The sequence below is a fragment of the Zootermopsis nevadensis genome, unplaced genomic scaffold (genome assembly GCF_977971745.1).
Source record: "Zootermopsis nevadensis isolate Lab colony 2312 unplaced genomic scaffold, Znev_1.0 Znev_ptg000002l, whole genome shotgun sequence".
NCBI classification, from domain to species: Eukaryota; Metazoa; Arthropoda; class Insecta; order Blattodea; family Termopsidae; genus Zootermopsis; species Zootermopsis nevadensis.
This window is the reverse complement of record NW_028259134.1, coordinates 16,351,407-16,374,377: the sequence shown is the minus strand read 5'-3', so window position 1 is coordinate 16,374,377 and position 22,971 is coordinate 16,351,407. Positions and strand designations below refer to the sequence as shown.

Genomic DNA, 22,971 nt, shown 5'->3' with positions numbered 1-22,971 from the left:
AACGGGTGCACGTAACTTGTTCCCATTGCTACCTCTTCAGCGGTTTACAAATGCACTGCCTTCATAAGCATCAAACTTTGCTGTCATATTTGTTTTTAAAATACATCAGATTTATTTAAATTTTCCAAACGCTATCTGCGTAAAAACAATTACATCCGAGAATCTTACATCCTGAGGAACTCCATTCTCAATCATGACGTAACCTGTCATGTTACCATGATTTCTGTTTTTCTTTGTCTCCCAGTCATTTTGAATGCAAGATCATTTGTTTTCTTCGTTGAATTATTTAATGACCCTGCTTATTTAACAATACTCATGAGAAGCTATACGCTGTTCAATGAAATGGAAAGATGTTCACGAATAGTCCACACGTAAGGATTTACAACGAGTCAGTCGTAATTTATTTCATTTTCGTGAAGGGAGAGAGGAAAACCACGAAAATGTTAATCAAGTTGGCCAGCCTCCCAGCAGATCGTGTCTTATAAGAGTTTGGAAATCATCTGCAACAAAAGCGACCAATACTCCAATCAGACTGACGCGACAAGAGAGCGGATTTCTACATTCTGACTTCCTCGCTCAGTTTGGCAACGAATCATCCTGACACTTCGAGGACCACGGTCCTCACTTCTGGCGCCTTTCTCGGGGCAAGGGCGAGGTTTGTGGCTTTGTCTAAGCTGTACCTGCCATCCAGGACATCTTCACACTAATGAACACATCAATTTTACCCTCCAAGAATTCTTTTGTCATCAGGGTTACTTTCAACATTCTCAGTCTAACTTCCATCCTCTTCCCCTGTGTGGGCCTAAAGGCTTAAAGGGGAGTCTTAACGACGCACTATACATAAACATGAAGCCAGTTAAACCTTTGTTATTGGATATTCTTGTGTACCAGACACCCCTCTGAAGTAACTAGTCGGTTAATCACTATGGGCTCCACGTAAACTGAACAGCGTCGTGAAACAAATCATGAATTAAATCATCAACTAACTGATCCTATAGTTACTTACCACTGGTTGACCATGCACTTTGTTGCGCAGAACAGTTCCAATTATATCAAATCTAAAACTTCTTGACGATGGTGAAGAGTGGGCCCAACTGTGTAGGAACCTGAAGACGGAGATAGAGTCCCATCTCCGAAACGTCGTTTTACGTTTTATATTTACTAGACGATGGATAATATCCAAGAAAATTTTTATTCAGTTCCAATTATCATCATCACACCATGTCCGGATATACTGTGAAGTTGAACTAGCTGAGATTCAATTCTATATGAATCGGATTACAAAAAAACGATAAATGGCTTATGAGATATTCAAAGTTGGAGAAGTGCAAATAAGTACTGCATATTTTATTGCGTCAATGCGCGGGGCTCTGCGCGACCGCCGGGACAGCTCTAACATTGGAAGGGAGATTTAACCCCCAGCCCCTTGATACGCCACTGGTGGTTTGTGACCCTTTATTTGTTATAGCATTTTGCTGATATGTGAACCACGTGGATCTCAAGCTAAAGTGTAGATGAATACTGTAAACATGCAGCCAGGTATTCTATTTGACGTATTCCTTAGCGCCTTGTAGTGGGACTTCGCCCGCATGGTTTGTATTCAAGAAGCGACATTCACATACACTTGCCTTGCATTATTCGCCTGCAACTTCGGCTGTGCTCAGCTGCAATTCTAATTACGTATACTATACAAGAAGGGCGATAGTATGCCTCGAGATGGTCTGTACGACACTTCTGCGCATACGTAAGCTTAAAACATTAGTACGCCACGTGCTGAGACGTCTAGTGCTTTAATAAATTACAGTGGATCCTCAAAATACCGCGCTTCGTTTTCCGCGGTCTCGGAAAAACCGAAGCTATGATCATGTCCCCCAATACGATATCATATATTTTACATATGTCTCATATAACGCGGGTACTGAAGCTGTCCCCCGAAACCCGCGTTGTATCCATAAACCAAACTCTTTCCTGAAAGCAGATTTTTCTCATCTAGCAAGGAAATTTCCTGTGTTTATGAAACTCAGATGTACATCATTGTCTTCAATTCGACCATACACTCGGCCATTTCAATAAAATACCACATGCTCTACGTATAAACGACACATTTTATCTATGCCTAGATCTTCCAAGTGGTCTCTTCCCTTGAGATCGTCCGACGAAAATTTAATACATATTTATCACTCCCACATGCGTGCTACTTGCCCATCTCACCATATTTCATTTGATCTTTAACAATACTAAGAGTATGCTAGAAATTACAAAGCTTCTCACTATGTGACAGAACTCAAGTTAAAAAAGTGAGCTGAACGACTATCAGCTCCTCTATAAGGACTGTTCCACGGACATTTGTGGTTGGAAACAGTTTGAAATATAAATTTTGGTGATATAACCGATCTTGTGGCCCAGATAGGATTTGAGATCACTCATTTCTGACTGAAGTGCAAGTGAGATGGGGCTATTGGCGTGGGAAACCCGATGTTGTTCCAAATATTTTAGTCATAACTATTACTTAAAATGATTAACAATTTGCTTCCTTAATTTTCGCCTATGTCTATATACTAATGTATACCTGTTTTTAAAAACGTGAGAAAGGACGGATTCAAATTAAGCGGTAACAGAAATAAATTTTTATTAAAATTCTTCGTGTGAAAGTCAATTTGACTATCTTACAGTTCATTGGTGCAATAACATTTTTCGCAGCATATACATAATATTTATATTCTTTTGAACAGTGCAGTGTTCTTTCTTCAAATTATTGCTACACATAATACCAATCTAGAATAAAAGTTGTTCGTATCCGACTTGAATTAAGTCAGACTTACAAACTATTACAAAATTACTTATAGAATAAATACTGTGAATTCGGACTATTTTAAGTTATCACTTGTAACAAGACAATACTGTGGTAAAAACAGACTATCACAGTTAGAGACCATCGTTCACAGATCTGCATAATGCAACGATAGAACAGCCAAGGTCCAAGTGAATTGGTGAGGGGAGTGGAAGGCACTCTGTTAAAATTAGAGGAGATTTGTGTTCTCAGGGAGACGAGCATGAAGAAGGCTGTCTTCTGGGGCGTTACGCTATGCGGTCTTATTTACTTATCGCCCTGATGATGGAATCAGCAAGCATTTCCGAAACTTCGGTCAATACCTACCAGACAGAACAAAGTGATTCCGGTGGCGAACTAACACTATCGTCGGCTCAGAACAGAAAGAACTGGTTATTAATATATACAAACCTACCTACAATAATTTGCATCAGTCTTTGATATTATATAGGAACTTACTACAATAAAATATTTTATCATGTCTACTGAATCGCTCCAAATAACAAATTAATACTTAGACATAATTTACAAGAATTACTTAAGGCTCAGCGTCTAATTTCTGTACGCAAATTATGTTATCTCTTAAATTTCTCGAACTAAAAAGAATCAAGCCTGATAAATGTGTTAATTATAAACAATGAACAACTTGGTTTCGCTTACTGAACAAAAATGACATATTAAGTCATTCAATGCTACAAATATACTGCAAAATCCATTCTCATCCTTGCAAGAGTTGAGTTACTTTCGCATCCTTTCCTGTTTCATTCGGACACTACACCAGATCGAATTCATTCTGGATCAATTTCACAACTGCAGGGCAAATTCCTATAGGCAAACCCATTCGAAGTTAACTTATTTGTATACGTGCCAAATTACAAGAGGTCGACTGCAGTCTGTTTTCCAAGTTAAATACCGTCAGAATTGTTTGATTAAGTCAAGACATTTCAGCGAAAGGAAGAAGTTATTTTAAAGAAACACCCCGAAATTAATATCCACATACACTACTGTGTACAAAGGTAAAAACACACAGTTAACAATTTTATAGCAATGCTATATTCTAATTATTTTCTTCACTCAAAAGTCCTTATCTCCAGTAAGCTTAATCAATTGTAGCCTTCCGTGATTCACCCGTGTAGACTGGAGCCATCCAGTAGCTAGATCTTCCTGAACCTACCAAGAAAAACAACAATGCCACTGTAAGCAGTTTCCATAGCAACAATGAATGACGCTGTTACGTCGCTTGGACCGCGTTCTCTTGCCCTGCTTCCTCTTCGTCGTCGTCATCGCTAGCGTAATGGTAAGTCTCTGGCGGAACATCACTGATCTCCACAGCAGCACTAAGGAACAGTTCCCGGAACACAAACCCGTCCAGATTCTTAGCTAGGTAGTACAGAAACAGCCAGTCTGAGAAGTGGCATTCTTTAGTGACCGTGACGAGACTCCATAGGTCAAGGACCTGAGGATTTGCAAAGCCAAACACGATCCTGTTGAATAGTAGACATCGTGCATGAAGGATCACAGTCAGAAGCCTCCACAGCAGGGCTGCCAACGTTAAAACACAGAGAACGACAAACCAGAACCAGAGGAATACGTATATCTTCTCATTTACAACATTTAGTGCCATCACACACAAGGCATCGTGCAACTGCAGTGAACCTGAAGGACCATATTTCCTGAAGTTACATTTCGTCACCTTTGGGAACACTAAATCCAAAGGGCTCTCTTCGCTGGTACCATCAGCCCTAAGAACATCACGTCCCAAATTCAGGAAAGTCCCTCCAAGGAATACATCCGTTATGTAGATCTGTACCACGAGGTTGGCGGCATTTATGACCTCGGAAATGACAAAATCTGTCGTCCAAGACTTGTTGATATCCTTTCTCTGGACGAATGCATCTCTGATCAATATAATCTTTCGCCTTGCATTCTTTTTTGACGGTATTGTAACACCACATTCTAACTTCATATCCTCTATGTTCAGGCTTAAGTACGCGTGCTGTAATCCTTTCACCAACGCCTTCATTCGTCCTCCTTCCCGATTTCTCCAATAATAATGAGGGGCATAAAACATTAACGCCTGCAAGAACAGCATAAAAGGAACCCACTGGTAAAAGGCGTGATATTTGACAGCATCTTCATTCTCGACATACGGACCGACACCCAGATGTGGCACAACTCCGCTGTGAAGCGCGGATTGATTAGCATGTTTTACGACTGTGAAGGTCGTTGTGAAGAAGCAATAGGTGTTTATTACATGAATTGGCAACCTGTGGTCAGCTACACAGCGGATATGTTCACCGACGTATTGACGGCTGCAGACCAAGATGGTGGATGTTAAGAGAATAGCAAAGCTCGCTCGGTAATAGAGCTTAGATACAAAGTTGTCAATTACAGCCTCCTTACTCTTGTAGTGAACGTTTTCAACAACACACTGAAAAGTTTTCAACATCGTTACGAAATTCTAGAATTAACTTAACACCCAGTCTTTAATTGCAAACACACAAACTGAAAATACTGCCTACGTTTCACTGTTCAACGCTGTTCAAACAGTACAAGCAGCATAACTGAGTAGTTGAAGTCTTCAAGGTGAGTCGAACACGAAATTCATACCACGTGGTGTATTGTGCTTATCATTGTAAACAAGATACGTCACTATCGCGAAAAAGTAGGTCTCACAAACGTATAAGTCAGGCATCAGTCTACAGGAAGACGCTTTATTTGCACGGTTTCCTGCAAAGTGGAAATACCGTTACGGGAACGCGAATACCATGCTGTAACGCTCTGCCGGTCGAACATTGACTAATCCGAACTCGGCAGTCACCGAGGGCGAGTGAACTCGTTACACGATGTGCCCGTCTACCGGAGACGTCACAATGGAAGTCGTCATATAAAAGGACATTGGCTGGGAGAGATGACCTCTGCCCTTACGTAATGCAAGCCTCTGCTTCTGTGCGGCCAATGGACAACAGTGGCATTCGAAAAACGTTTAATTGACAACTCGACAAAACTTTTCTCAGTAGCACTAATGGCAATCTGTTATAATTTGGACTAAATTCACAAGAACTGTTAATATCTGGGACAAAAGTTTCGATGATTCTAAATAACAAAATACGAATGATGAAGAGAAAGCGATCATCGTCAGAGAAAACATCTGGAATTACCACGAAGAAACAAGGGAAAATCACAAAATAATAACTATCTGTCCCTTTTCTTAGATACGACGCCATGAAGACATAAGAAGGAGTGGAGTTAAATCTCCACACATTCTTAACCTCGGGACTAAATGGAGCTGAGCAGTGAGCCGATCTCTCAGTCCGCTTTATCCTCGGTATACAGCCTCCACAGCCCTGGCAACGAGAACGGGTTGGCCGCAGAACCGGCCTGGCTCTACGGAGAGAAAAAAACATTTGTGCACCTGCCGGAAACTAAACAGAATTAAAACAATGATTCAGTAATGAAATAATAATAATTTCATAAAATAAATTAATAATAATATCACCGATATCAACGGATTTTATCTCTCAGCTAAGTGGCTTACAGCAAAGCTAGCCGGCCGTGGTTCTGTTCCCGACAGACTTACTACTTCTTTCCCCCCACAACAACTACATCGCCTCTGGAGCTTGTATCTTCTCGTACCAAAAGGGCAACGGGAACAAAACGGACGCAGCATAAAGCTAACAAACTATTCAGGTCACACAGGTCTAGAATACAAAGGGGTAATCACACCGAACTCATTGCATCCAAAAGATACGATATCGCACATGAAGTAATTCAGTTATCTTAAAGCAAAAACTTACGTAAGACGAAAGTAGACTTCCGCTTATGACGCCATATCAAGTACGTATCCCAGTTTAGTCGGAGTTGGTTAAGCACGTAACACTTATCAAGCATTTCCCCTCCATAACCGGGCGGGAAAATACAAGAATCCAAATGATATGAAAATATGTACTTTAGAAAATAAATATTTACGTTTGTCTGTTTTGCACACTTATGCTGTTAAACGTAGTAGTCCACAACTTTATTTATATCAGAGAAATAGAAATAATATAAGTGGCAATAAGAGGAATCTCATTTTCACTTTGTCTCTCTCGCAGCAGAACAAAATAATCTGCGAATAACAACCACGCCTAATAGAGTACTTACAAATTCTATTCGGTCTTTCAACACGCGACTCTGATAAATATGTTCTACTTCTGCAAAAGGCAGTCTTCAACACAGTGTTGCCAACACTTAAAACGGAACTCTTAAGGGCTCATGGATCCAGTCATCACCTTCAAATGTCAGTAATTATATGAATGAAATAATTAAATATTTATGAATTTCCTGTTTCTGACAATGTATAAACACAAAAGAATGATTCGTTGTGGAATTTAGAAACTCTAATGCCAACGGGATTATCACTTTTAACCTAGACACATATTCTATTCGTCATAAAAAACAACAGAATCAGAAAACAAGAAACGATATTCAGTTCGGAAATATCCACAGCGATCAGCGACGCATGCCGACAGAGTATCGCCAAGTTAATGAACAAGTGTCCCAAACAGGTAACAAGCTTTGCTATTTCCAGAATAACATTAAGTAACGACAGTTTCGTATCTGTTCAAGATTGGACCGCAGTTCCAGTTACACATAATATCTTCCTACGGTGAACCGTGTTTTAGCTCTTTAACTCCGCGTATTAAGGCATATCGCACTCTTTTAGGCTCATCAACGCAGTTTCCTATACATATTAAGAATAAACAACCGTCTACAAGTAACAATAACAGAAAATTTTACAAACTGTGCAAACTGCCAAATTATGGTAAAAGTCACTGACAAAAGTTACATGTTTCGACTTTCCAAAATATAACATACATTAGCTAAACCGTAGTACAGAATATCAAGTTATTTCAAACCTACAACTAAGAAATTCTTTATGTAAAGCTTCGTATTCATTCAAATGTTGTATAATTAAAAACCTCAGGATGGCTATTTAAAAGTGAAAACATGTAGTTTTTATCTTAAACGTTTGCCATAATATGTGTCAGTTTCGCACATTTGCCAAAGAGTTGTATTGCTGCTGTGTTCAGACGGTATTTATTGCCTAAGACTACCAAAATTCCACAGAAGGATGCTATCTTGTAGCATTCGTAACAGAGATTTCTGCCTACACAACGTACCGTTAGTAAAGTATTTTGGTCGGTTCTCAGACAAACACTAATTATATTTCCAAAAATCATTAACCTTTACTGACTACTGTAACTTTTATGTTTCCTTGGCAGTACAAATCAAATTCTTAAACATATCATGATTCAGTATAAATCAACACGAAAGATGAGGGCACATGTGTTAATTCATATCAATAGCAGATGATTTTCCCTACGTGTTAATGAGTTAAATTGCAGGAAAAGTCCAAATAATTAATATTTCCTTTCACATACAAAGTGACCCAACAAGACGCTTGCCTTTAAATAGTTTATACTGTAAAAGTGTGAGGGTATAAGCTCGGAAAATAAGCACCAGTAAGATTTAATGTAGAACATAAAATGTTTGAGAAAAAGTTTCTGGAAACTGGCAACGTTTTAGCAAAGCGTGCAGGCAGTTTTTGGAAACTTCTGCATGAAAATGAAAATGTTTCAGTGCCGTATATAGACTACAGATACTTATAAATAAATTGAAGACAAAGGCAAATCTGCCGAGGCAGGAACTTGCTTCAGAACACAAAGGATTTCAGCTGTATTCCTGTAACTGGTTCCGCGCAAGAACGCGATGATGAATCATTCAGTTCCATAATGGTGGAAATTTCTTTGCCAACTGAATGTCATCTGTTTAAGGAAGACTCTGTATCATGAAATTAGCACACAATACAAACTTGGTTTTCCTTTCTTCTCGATCGAGACAGATTTTTATATCGGCTGTCCCTTTGTGCAGGTCATGGTACACCTGTGATACAAATTATGTGAACTGGACGAGATTTCAGGTTATAACGGCGGTGAATTAGAGAAGATGGCTTCTTTCTGAGCGATAAGTCATCACTCTGATGATAGAGTAAGCAAGGACTTCTGAAACGATTGTAAAATTCTGCCAGACTACATGGCGCTACAACCCAGTAGACAGCCATCTTCTTCCGTTTAATTTTATGTTTTGTATCCGGCTTTAGTTCAGTCCGGGAATGTTTCCTCGGAAGGGTACATACCGTGACGCATTCTAGAAAAAGTTCCAAGCGTAGAGGTTGTACAGAATATGGAGATAATCATGAACTATGAGCAGTCGAAATCGAGTAAATATAAAGAAAACTGTCCCTTGTGCTGAACTAAACACCTTGCAGAGGGGAGGGAAGGAAAATCTCCACGCATTCGTAAGCTTGGTGAGTGCTCAATTTCACGTTCGCATTATGCCTGTTAAAGGAACTCCTGCGTACGTGTGAGAACGAAGAACTGTTTACTGTAAATTATGTTTTGAACTGTAAATTTTGTGTGGCCGTATATTATTAGCCTATCACTGCCAGTTTAATTTATCATAGCTTGAAACTGTATCATATTAGCTTATCTCCATTGTTTCCCAAAGACTTAACAGTGTTTGCTTGGTATTTAAGACTAATCCATCGCCAACAAATGGCTCGTAGTTTGATCTTTAACCTTGTTTCTGTTTTAGGTTAATGAGACCGTAACGCGACGGGCTGGTCTTCCGTTGTATGGGAGAGGACAGCAATCTCCATCTCCAGTCATTCTACCAACTCGGGAGATTAGAGAGATAATGCCCAGTCATGTATAATACATATTCACTCACATGCCATATCCAACCGTCACAATTAAAAAGTGATTACGAAACTTTAAAGTACAAACTTTCTGCCAAAATGTTTTAGTGACAAAAGAACTCAAAATGCTCATTTCCGGTAATGGAAATCGAACCCGAGCCTCCTATTTGAAAGCCAGGTACCCCAGCTACTAGACCATACCGTACAACACATCCTCATTTAAGAATGCATCACAATCTTTTCCTGCTTGCGTATTACAATATTTCGCCATGAAAATTGTACCATAACCTTGGTATTCAGAAGGCCCACGTTTCGATTCCGATTCGACTGCAGCTATTAATAACGAAAATGTTTAAACATAAATATCCATCAACATGATCACAAATCGACGTCGTGTACATCAAAGTAACATACCTCGTAACAACGCCAGTGTGATACAATGTCTATCATAACTGTGGTGTTGTTACCTCATACACCGCCTTTCACAACTGTGGTATGGTAACCCCATTACGATGTCCAATATGAACCGTATAATTAACAGTGAGAGACGGAGTAGCTCAGTATGGTAACCAGACTACGAGTTGGATAACCTGGTTCGATCTCTAGCAAGAGGCAGACATTTTTCTCTTCCCTGCCTCGAGCAAATACGCTCTGGGACTCACCCAACTTTCTGTCCAATGGGTACTGGGAGATTCTTTTCCTGGCAGCTTCTCCATCTGGTGACGAGTTCAAGAACTGTTGGAGATGATCTATCGGTCCAGAATACAGAAGATCATTAGTGAGCTGTAGATCCAATTGCAAACGAACGAACGATAATATTAGGAAGTTTCATCTCCGTCATGCGGGTTTTCTTTGAGCAGACGGACCAAGGTCTCTCCCGAAGGAATAAGGGTGGTCAGACAGTGACATTTAGCACCATCTGTAGTATTGAGGTTAAAAGAATGAACCTTGTACGCCTTCGTGGAGTGGGCCGGATACAAGGATTATTTGCATCGCCCCTGCTTGCGGATGAAGCCTTCTGATGTCATCTGTTCATAGCATGACATGCAAAAGGCGTGAACTGCTTGGCATGGTCCAGTAATCTCATTGCCTCCGCAGATACGTCATACAATTGCTGGAAACTCGTGTGTCACTTCGAATCTCTGAATTACTGTGACTGTTCCCGACTGTTTTTAATTTGCATGAAATTCCCAAGACAATCTTAATGACGCCTCTAACATACACGCGTGCATGCATGCATGCATACATACATGATTGATTGAATTATTCAAGAAATTCCCTACTTTAACTGAACTCCATGTTCACAAAACCCCTCCATCGTACTCTATTACGAATTACTTCGACTTACTTCACCCCATTACATCCTGTCCCTGTAAGATCCATTTTAACAGACCATTTTCACTGCAAAAAACAAAGAATAAAGTTTCAACTCCAATCTACGCATAGGGCAGGAAGTAGGTGGCATTTGGAAATGACGCGCTAACGTAAAGCTTCCAAATACGCTGAAATATTACATGTGTACGTTGAAGATGGCAACTGGAGTTTTTTCCGAAACACGTAACTTGGGGGGAACATACAATCTTCGCGGATGATATTTTTATGATCTACGAAAGAAGTCCTAGACGTTACTAGTTTTTTCTAGGGTTCAGTTGTAGACCCACCTAAGTTTTCACAAAATCGTCTTGCGCAAGCATCCTTAAACTCGTTCCTGAGACAAATGATGCTCACAGATTGGCGACAGTCTGTCGAAACCCGATACCTGCTAATGTTTTATAGATGCGAATTGCTGTTGTCGGGATGACGTCACTTTGACGTACTTCGTCTCACACCGCGTGAACAAACAACGCAAGTCACAGAATCCTAGGCTCCAACTCGCTTTCAGCGGCGAAGTTCGAAAGGACAAAGAAATTCGATTTAAAATTAACACCAATGAACGAGTAGGCCTACTCTTGAGGTTCTGACGGCGGTGAGTACGAAGATGGCTGTCTTCTGGGTTGTAGCGTCGCGTAAACGTCCTGATGATTGAGACCATAACGACCTCTGAAACTTTGGCAAACTTCTGCCAGACTACACGTAGTTACGACCCAGAACACAGCGATCTTCATGAGAAAGGTAAATGGCGATTACAAATTTCTGCATGTTAATACTCTGATACTCGTATGATACACCTATTTGGTTCTTGAAACTCTTCTTAATCAGAGATCGTGTTATATTGTATTGATGGGTCTTACTGGAGGTGAGATTCATTCATGACACACAAAGAATATCTGTTGCATCACCCGCATTGTGGTACAGACTTGGTCATCAGCAGTCACACCCATCTCACAGAATGTTGGAATGCGTGTGGCAACGAAGATACAGATCGCAAATTCTTCAACCTGTATTCAACAGAATAAGAGTCATCAGGCTGCGTAACTCACTGTGTGACTAACGAATATCTTATTAAGTGATCACTGAACAGCACATCGTCTTCCTTGGGCAGCTGATAGATTCTAGGTTGATCAACAAAGTTCATGCTTGTCTGAAACCATAAAATTCATGGCGAGATATCACGTTCTCAAAGCGACAATTGCCCCCATGGTAGTGGCAGCAAGTACCTCAGAAACGTCGGTAAACGTTTACCAGACTACACGGCGCAACAACTCAGAAGACAGCCATTTTCACGAGATTCAAAATCGTGTTTATAAAACCCCCTCTGAATCTCTTATCTTACAGTGTTTAATCCTCTTCCCAATTTATTTTAGATTATTTTTAAAATGAACGTTACGCTAACTCTTCTTCACGCCAAGAAGGCAGGTAGGAGGAACTGAAGAAATAATCAGCAAACCATTAACCTCGGCACTTAATGTGGCTGAGTAGTCAGTTCCACGTTCCGGTCGGTTCACTTCCGGATGAAGACCTCCGGTATACAACGAAACACATAACGGACGCTTCCTAGATCCGGCTGGAATACAGTGAGAGTTCACCGATTGAACATTTTTATGTCAACTGTGGGTTCCAATTTTTTCCTATCCCAATAATACCATTCGAAGACAATGTGGAAGTGATCAGCGCAGCCAACTGACCAATCCATGCTCTTTCTTACGGAGTTGCCATTCCTTTGTTATATCGTCACTTCCGAAAAGTTTCAGTTCAGAAGGAGCGGTCCAACAGTTGCTGGAAATTCAAGAGGTGTGACATACAAAACTGTTCATGTTACGTCAGCTATACGTGCCTACAGTCTGGTTCAGGACCTGCCTAACGGATTAGCAAAACCATCAAAATACGCGATACCTCTCCGCCGTGAATCAAGTCGAGCTGCTCTGAACCAGAAATTAACAACACGATCACACAAACAGCCTTCTTCGAGCGTTGTTAATGATTTTCAGGGAGAGGAGGGGTGCGTGTCCAAACGAAATATCGCCAGGGGTTGGCAGTCATTGAAGCCGAATGGGTTAATTCGAAGTGACTTCGGACCGGTTAACCTGGCCAAAAAATATCTGTAAGCATATATAAACAATGCTTAATAACTGTCGTAATAATTTTGGAATTACTGGACATAATTCTTGTCCATAGGTTTTCGCACATAGTGCGTTCTACGGGCAAAACAAAATATTTTGATAATTTTCTCAGGGGAGCCGATATTAAGGACAATGCCGTTGTTTTGTCTATTTGCTTCCGGTTGAAAAGGGTGGTATTGTGGCTACAAGATTCAAAATTTAAATCTTCGAATCTCTGTGCAGAATTTGGGGTCGACTCTTGGATGTCCCAGTCTGGGGCGTGGACCTTGTTCGCTCGGAAACTAAAGAATAGTGTTGGTGCTGCCTTCTAGCAGCGAGTGTATGAACAAAGTTATAGTGTATTCGATAGTTGTAAGGGAGCAGCACTGGGCAGACAAGAATATGAATTGCTTTATGTCAGTTCATTGACCTAGTGTTCATCACGAAACAATTAAATAACCGACAAAGAATTTATAAATAAGACAAAAAATTGATGACGTGTTGTTTGAAAGAACTCGACTTGCAGCTTCATGAGATATATATTTGCAAGTCTTTACTTGATAGCAGCACTGAAGAAGACTTCTGCTTCTTTGGAAGTCTGTTGCTGAAATTCCTTAAGAGCCTTCATTATAAGCCTTCCTACAACATTTTTTAAAGACTCCAAATTCATTTTAGTATTGTGCAGAGAACAGCCTAAATCCTAATCAAGTGTTGTGCCCTCTGGCGCCCTCAACATGTGTCTTCTCCATTTCCCCTATGTGATGTCGCCAATTTATTATTTATATTCACTTCTTTCTCTCGGCCTCAAAATTACTCTTTTCGACCAAAACAACAGTTTCATTTGTGTCTCCGATACTTCGCTCGTATTTCTTTTAACACGCTGAAATGAATGAAGAAGAGTGACAGATCACAACACCTTTCTGAATTCTTTAAGTTTTTGCTATTAAGAATACATTTTATGCTTGGCTATAAATATTCCAGTTGGCCAGCTACTAAGAATTCCTGATGATTTTATCGACTCACATTTCTTAAATTTCTTACCGTGCTTTCAAGTGAAAGGAATGTGACCGCATTCGAATTGACCACGACTGGACTTAACATTAGTCTGGATCTCAGATCGGGACAGCCCCAGCACGTTGTTAATGCATTCTGCATAGCGAAAAACACTGGGCAGAGTCTGTATGATAATAAAATCTGAGTTGGTTCCCGAAACGTCGGTTTACTACGGTAACCAGTTAAGGCGGCTGATTGCCAGAGAAGATTTTATCGATTGTACTTACCGCGAAATTCTCAAATTCTATATCTGTAAGATAATGTTGCTTCTTTGTAGCTTGTGGTTTGTATAAAGTTTAATTGAACAAGTTCGTATTTATTATTATTATTATTATTATTTAATAACCTGAACATGAGAGAGCACTTGACAGACAAAAACGTAGATGGGATGATATTATTAATTGTATCTAAAAACAGTGTATGATGACGTGGATTGAATTCATCTGGCCCAAGACAGGATCCAGTGGCGGGAACTTGTGAGCAATGTTGACAAGCCTTCGGGTGTCATAAGGGTGGGGAATTTCTTAACACCTGAAACGACTCTGCTACATGGAATTAGTTTATCTAGCATTCTGTACCTTCCTCTTTCTTAGATATAAATATTATCTAAGCACTTTGTTGTCAGGCAACCTCAGCCCGTGTTCTTGCCCTAGGATTATGAAGTGGCGATTCTCTCCGAAAATAAAACCACACATTCCTCATAAACGATTACATATCTGGATAATTATAGATTATATAAATATTTCGGCGGATAGAACAGATACACACCTTGAACGCTATACGGTTGCATCTGCACTTTTTGATGATCAAGAGTTCAAACAGAGCTGAGAATAGCGCGACATTATTCCGCCTGAGCTGGTGCCTGCCCGCCTTGGGAAATATAGAAACTTTTCTGTTGTCGGAAGCGTCAATCAATAAAAGATACGACGACAACGAAAGCAGATCAACAGAAATAAGAAAATAAAGGGCTCTCCCGGCATTAGACCTAGGGACCTCGCGAACTCCGTACAAAATCGCCACGTCTTGCCCAGCGTCTCACAGACGTGAAGTTCTACCAATTGACCTCACTGCAGTCAACTGTCGTATCGCGGAACATCTGTGTCCTTCGAGGTTAATGAACTGGCTGTAGACGCTGCCTGGAATACGAAAACAAAACTCCTTCCGATAATCCTTCGTCAGTAGATTCAACCCATTTGATAGGAAGTTGTGTGGGTCTCAACCCAGTTCTTCTGCTGACCACAGTTTGAAGGCAATGAACCACTGATGGTCCGCGGGCCACACTTTAGAAACAATAAACTTTCCCTGATTTAAAACAAGACAAAAGACCGTGCAACTTCTTATCCAACACGCTGGATCAGTCTATCAGCATGATTGACTTGATATTTTCGTCAGCGTTGGTCGTAATACGGATGCCAGACACAGCGCGGGAATATCGGAGAGTTCTTCGAAGGATAAACATGTTCTATGCCACGTACAACATTCGGCCAACTCTTTGCCGATAATTCACCTGAACTCTTACATAAGCAGCTAGTAGAAACAAATGTCTCATAATAGGACCTGAAGGTGCGGACGACATTGAGAAATCATACGCGTTCTTCATTAATACCAGCCTCAATATCTACGTCGTGGCTTAACACATTTTAAACCTACAATCTCTTTGCGCTTTAACCTACTTGCATAAATCCCACATCAAGTATTCAAACAGCTGCAGAGTAGTACGTACATATGTTTCTTATATGTCTCCTTCTTTACTGCTGTTAGGTAAAGGTACAATGAAGACGGCTGACGATGGAGGCAGAAAACACTTCTGAAACGTCAGTCAATATCTACCAGACTACATGGCACAACAACCAAGAAGACAGCATAATGAACATGCTGCAACTTACTTTAACTGTCCGTTTAAAAACACCACTAAATTATCTCCTACAAATGTCACTGAACGAAATTGCGTGCAGCGAACGGATTCATTGTTAATTCTTGACATATCATTCCTGTGGTTAAAACATAGACCAATAAACAACATATGTCGACCATGATAACTATCAAATAGGCTGAAACCCATGTATAGATGTGTTCGCAAAGAAAACTTTACGGAACTGGCAATGTTAACAAAACTCTTTAATATCTGCCGCAAAAGAAACATGACCAGTTTCTTGAAATACAGACGCTGGCCTTTCAAGGAGGCGATGTTCATCGTGTCTCGCTGCTACTCGTACTGCAGTGAAGTCGTTGAATAAATAAGCTACGTATAATTGGCAGCAAGAAAAATGCACACAAGAGTAAGCAACATCTACAGCTAAAGTAACAACGATTCTTTGTCCGTTTCAATGAGCCAGTCGCCATGGTTAGTAGTTCCTGAACACCAGAGGCAATCTGTTCACGTGTACATGCAAAATAATTATCGTATGTTTCTACAAATTACTACTATACTTCAGTCACAGTCAAGCACCTTACGTTGTCAAAATCCATTGTTCTCTCACGCTCGAGGCAGGTTTTGTCTTTTCATTTTTTAAAACTTTACAAGAATGACTCGGTGAGCTTTAAAACTGCATTCTTCACTTAATAAATAAGATAAAAAATCATACCTCACATTTGCACTTCAAAACTGAAAGAAGATACTGACTCAGTTAAAAGAGGCATGTGGAGAAGGAATTCTGAACATTGGTCACTCCTCAAGTCAGTTATCAATGCCAAGATGACCTTACATTTCTATTTACTGTAGATAAACACCAAAAATGAAGCTTCGTCTATAAACAGCATAGTCCTGGCTCACACGAACCAAAAGGTAAGACTTATCTCGTACAGTAAACGTAAATTGTTTGGACTGCGATGTTTCCATGCACAGCGAGCTTTAATGAGATCCAAGCTTTGTGAAGCTTATGTGAGTATCATGTGCGTATATTTGTCATTTTATGGCGAAATAAATATGAAATTTTGTGAAGAATTAAAACGCTTACTTTTCTATGACTATTATCTGAACAGAGATCAACAACACCTAAGCCTACAAACCGTCATGATCAATCGATTAATCGATTAGTAACCGATAATTCACTTCTTCAGTCGAATGATAGGTTAGGAATTGTGATATTCCGTCATTAATACATAACACACAAAATGCAAAGATTAGTTTAAAATATTGCATGTCCCACATTAATTATATACAGTTTGGGGGGGGGGGTCTTATTTATTATTGTAACCTAAATTCTGACTAAATGTCGCGGTCTAGTGGTTAACACTCCCGTTTCGTATTTGAGAGATCCTGTGTTCATATTCAAGCCCCCAAACCCCTGAGACGGCTGTACTGAATGAGTGTTTTCATAGTTTACTTCAGTCCCTCCAGGAAAACTTCGATACAGTGCCTTAAAGTATTCTATGACTGCTTCCTTCCGCATCCTTAAGGGGTGGGACACCTAATAATAACTCAGCCTACTTCACTGTGTATGTGACACTAGTAATCGTACATACTTTTAACTCACCCCGAGTGTCTATCGATAATGAAACAAACATTAACAGTATCTTACTGCAACCCTAAGGTCCTGACTTACCCTGGCAACAGTTGTCATGAATATATAGGTCTATGGTCTACGCCCACCGCAGTGTTTGTTTGTTGCCAGACTTGCATTGAGGTGGAAATTCCTCTGAACTAATTCCGTTCCTTAAATCGTTAATTCAATTATCAACGCTAATCATTTCTGCTTTGCAAATGGCGAAAGTATGCCAACACGGAAGGCATTAAACAATCTATTTTCGGAGCTAACTATGCTAGGTAGTGGGCGGGTATAAATCGCCATTTTCGTAATGTTAGTATTGAAATATCGTAATAAGGTTGCAATGAATCAAGTACGCATGCAAATTCATGTAATACTAAAATAGCTACATTTCTTTTTAGCCTGTGTTCCCGACTTTACAAGGAAAGACAGGCATTGGTATTATCTCCGTGTGTCCCTTAACAGTATAACAAAGTGATGGTTATTCATTAAGCTGTTATGAATATCATGCCACTATAGGCAATTCCACATTTGTATTTCTTAATCTTTTGCCATCAACAATACGAACTTTGCGGACGTGTGAAGTTTTGAAGCATGAGCGACGATAGAGCCATTTAAAGTAGAGGAGGACTGGAATTTTTTTAAGCATGCTAAACAACAGCTTGATGGTCGCTGATGGCGATAATTAATAGACCAATGAAACGAAGTGCAGTAACGTTTATATGGAGGCATATCATACTAATACCCACAAATTCCGTAGGGCACATTTTTCATATTTTGAAAACTGCAAACAAGATGATGGCTGTCATCTTAGCACGTGTGGTCTGGCAGAAGTTTGCCAGCGTTTCAGACGTCCTTGTTGCCTCCATCATCAGGAGGGCCCTGACTACACTACTAGACTACACGGCGCTATAACCAAAAGACAGCTAACTTCGTACTCACTGAAGTCCTACTTAAAAACAGGATAACTGCAAAATTTGAAGGTTATAATTGTAAAATTTAATGTGTCGGCAATCGGAATCTGGATGTTAAACACAACAGATATTGATCGCGAATTGTTTTGTTATAAACTTAAAATTTCTGTTAACCTCGCCATATATTAAAACGTTTGAGGAATAAAACATGTGACACTTTATCTCCGAAACGTTTGCTTTTGTCGGGATCTACAGTTTTGATTTTGCGTTTCGTCAACATATTTTTAGACCGAAAGGGTTGCTGTAGCAAATAAGTTGCTTTTTAGAAGCTGACGGTCTCTCATCAAGACAACAAATTACCGGCCTTTGTCCGAACTCAAAGACTCCGTTCATCCGAAGATTGCAGTCTTCTGGGTTATTGCGCCGTGTAGTCTGGTAGATTTCCGTTCGAATGTTGTTTACCGAAGTAAAAACGCTTACAAGTTCTGCTTTTGAGGAGAAGAAAGAACAGTTAAGGACATGGTCTGTAAAGAGCAAAGCGAAGGAACATTAACAACCAGCCTTTCAGACGACCCAACATGGCTACGTGAAACCCGTTAGGTCTAAGCACTGCAAGAAAATTACCAGACACCTACAAGGACAAGAAAAGTATGCAGTAACACCTTACAGCACGTTTCACTAACCTTTCTTCGATAACAGGCAAATTAGAAGAAGCTTAAAATTCATATTGGACCGAAATTAACCCATTAAAATATACCTGGTGTTCGCACACCACGACATTTCTCAGAAACGTGTTTTGGCACTCTGTGATTGGCGATCCCTGGCACTAATATGCAGAGTGTGTAAAATGGATCAAGATCCGGTCGACACTCTCACTAAAATTCTGGTAACCAGCCGCTCATTGCAGTGGGCGTTCTGAAATCACTGTATTCTGAGGGCAACCCAAACTTTCTAACCTAACCTTACCTTACTGCAATTTTATAAGCGTAAATGTTCTTGGAGGTAAAGGTCTACGCAGTACTTAGATATGACAGTGTATAATTTCGTTTCCGAGAAAATCTGTCTCAGTTGTAAGATTCTTAAGTTGTTTGTCTTCCCCGCCCTTCCGAGTAATCGAACTCAGTGATCCAACTTGTAGCTAGTGACTCGCTGTCCAGGCCTAAATATAGCAACTCAAAGACAGCCTAAGTAATTGACAAAACATTAAATTGACGGCGGAATTATCACTAGGCTACTCAGGAGAGAGGTAAGCGTCGCTAGTAAACACATTTTTGAGACAGGCTGTGGCTTGAGGATGCTGCTCCTGTCAGACTGCAACTCAAAACCGGTTAGCTGCACGTACACCGACCGGCACGACAACCATGATTTCGAAAAAAACCAATCGAATGTCGACAGCCTTATTTGAACAGTCCGATTTCATTTCTACATGTAGGACGTTGCCCCTTCAACACAAACGACATAAGTAAATACGAGACACTCGTCTTTGGTCTGTTCGATTTTAAAAGCCAATTCCGTTTTGCTAGGCACACAAAGGCGGAGTCTGAGTAAAATACACAGTATAGTATAGGAGCTTTTGGCTGACTACACCGAGGAGGATAAGATGGTCAGGATATGTAGCACAAATAGAAACATGACTCCAGTCAGAAAATCTTAGGGGAGAAGACTTTGACATAAATCAGAGTATGATAATATTTATGTGTGGTTTATTTAATGACGTCGTATTGCCTGGAATAACCAAGGATGCCATGCAACGTTGAATAATAAAATGGTAAATTAATAATGAACAAAAGGATATGAAAGCAAGCGGTCGTAGCCTACTTTAAGATACTATCCCGGAATTTGCCTGGAACGACTGACGACAACTAAGCAAACAATCACAATACTCGGTCTCCAGGCCGATATTTGAACCTTGGATCTCCAGAATGTAACCTTCACACCTAACGTTGAGTAATATATTATTTTTATTTTGGCTCAGTCAAAACGAGAGCAAGATAAGAAGCAAAACCTTTTCTTCCAGGAGAATTATGAAGTCGAAGTGAAGGATTATTCTTTATTTCTTATAACTACTCAAACTGTTGCATTACACAACATAAGAACTGTACCTGATCCAGATTAAGACATGTTTCAGTTCCACATTATCGGCCATAATTACAACACAATCATGTCCTGAAGTAAGAAATACCTCGCAACAAGAAAAGTAGATAATAACTACAATAATTATCATCATGATAGCGGACTTTCAAATCACGACATCTTATCCATGTTAATAGGCCCCAGACACACAAAGCCTACCTTCAACAGTATCAGTCACATCTGTATATAGTCTACAGGTATCTGAGAACACGTCAGAGCTGAGATGGCTGTCTTCTGGATTGTAGCGATGTGTAAAGTAGAAATTTACGAACTTTTCACACATCCTTCCTGCTTCCATCGTCAAGGCGACGATGGAAGGACATCATCCCGCTGATGGAATTGAAGGTCGTGCTAAAGACGGGCGGGAAGACGTCTTTCTAGGGGAGCCGGAGGGACAAGTCAGTCACATTACAACCGACTTCCAGTTAGTCAGTCCGTCTTGGCGTCGAACTCTTCTTTTGGGGGGGTGCTCATGACCACATCTGAGAGCCCGTGGAATCTACCCGTCTCTGTAGCCAATTTCTATCAGACCACAAGTCACATCGTCTCAGAAGACAGCAATCTTCATACTCATCGCCGTGAGAACCTAACATTTCACCTGGCGGATTATTTTTCTGGTCGCCTCCTTCATGTATTATGAAACTAACACAAATCCGCAACAGTGAAGACAGAAATAGAACGAGCACATGCCTTGTAATTAGTAGGTCACATGAGAGACCCAGAATCCAGATCAAGTTGTCTACAGCAGTGACACGAGCTTGGGTAGATTAGATCCGAAAAAAAGTTTCTGTAATAAGTGACGTGTTTATATAAATAAATCTATTAACTTAAAGAGAGGTTTAAATCTAGTGGCACTTCACAGACATGTGTGATACGGTTCTAGCTTCCAGATCCGCTTTTGTGTTATTCGCTAGAAATAAAATACGATATCATATTCTCAAAAGTCACGATTTCAGCAGTTCTGCAGAACTACAAAACGTACGCTACAAGTGAGCTACAAAAACATACCACACTAAAATTCTACGGAGCACCTTCATGCTTATGTTTTGGTATGAAACTGAATGTCAGACGTTAATGAAAAAGGAAATGAGACGAATGAAGTTCTCGAAAATGAGTTTCGTCAGAGCGGCCACGGGATACAGAACGATGATACCGTCTATATCCGAATTCCACGGAGTTCGACAGAAGGATAAAAGAATAATTTAAATCCTTGTCACCGGTACAGGCCTAGAGCTTAACTCGTTATACTGATGACGACCATGCTATCCTAAGTTGTAAACCCGTACTGCAGTCATTCCTATGGAAGAAATAAGCTACTTTGTAGTGGCTTAGCAGATTCTACTAAGCCATTCTGTAAGCTGTCCCAAACACATTTCCTTCCAGTAGACCCATAGTTGTAAGAATAAGGATACGAATCACAACCAAAGCTCATTGTAAATTCAAAAAGAATATAATCCATCGCCTACTTGCGACGTGTAATATGTAAATATGTTAAATTCACTCACCAGGCGTTCGGACGTTCTACTTCTTCACCTGACCAGCCGTTCCACACAGAACGAACGAATTCTGAAACAAACATAATTACATTATAAAGAAGAGCAAATCTTATGGTTAGAGATACGAGATAAATTACAATCAACGTAACCTCTAACAAGGCATTCCCGACCTGTAAGATGCCATTTTGTTATTTCAAGAAGTGCTGCATAGTCTAAATTTTCAGTATGAAAATTATAAATAAGTCTGATTAACACAAGAACAATAAAATTGGCACAACATGTAGATCAAACGAGGTAATAATAATTGCTTTTAAAATTTTGATAAAAAACCTCACTAGAAGATGCTATTTAAGAGATCATGGCACGGATTTAGGCTAATATTAAAATTTTCCTCAGAGAATTGACCTTGAAGGTGTGAAATGGCCTGAACTGGCTTAGGACGAAGTCCAATGTTTGCTTTTATGTACGACAGTAGGGAATCTGATCTTGAAGCGAGTGATTATCATCTGCTTATGGAAGACCTTCAGCCATGGACTCAAGCCAGTCAGTTAATTACATTTCCAAACTAAAACTGCACTCATTTTGTAATTATCTAAATATTTATTTGCAAAATTAGGTACCTTTAAATTCATACCCTTCTTAGCATTTGTTACCAAACATGAACACCTCTAATTGCTTGCGTACGCCCTGCAGCAGAGTTGTGGAACTAATAAGCACATCACGAAACAGGCGTTTAAGCGTTAATATTTCGAAGGAGTGGCTTAGAATAAGTAATACACAATTAAAATGACGAGTAAAAACAACAACTTTGAAGTGAGAGTTGAGGTTCTGACAGCGGT

General features: G+C 40.0%; 1 protein-coding gene and 1 long non-coding RNA gene across 2 annotated transcripts in view; both read right to left on the bottom strand.

Annotated features, from left to right (window-relative positions):
- LOC110836971 (uncharacterized) overlaps window positions 1-22,971 on the bottom strand; it is a 249,532-nt gene that overhangs the window by 69,914 nt on the left and 156,647 nt on the right. The window contains exon 4 of the long non-coding RNA XR_015535781.1: window positions 22,142-22,202. This is a non-coding gene — a long non-coding RNA (uncharacterized LOC110836971). The remainder of the gene's footprint in view (window positions 1-22,141; window positions 22,203-22,971) is intronic.
- Window positions 2,605-6,187, bottom strand: LOC110836966 (innexin inx7). The gene has a single exon (XM_022078727.2). The coding sequence runs from the start codon at window positions 5,277-5,279 to the stop codon at window positions 4,062-4,064; it is 1,218 nt and encodes a 405-aa protein (XP_021934419.1). The 5' UTR covers window positions 5,280-6,187; the 3' UTR covers window positions 2,605-4,061.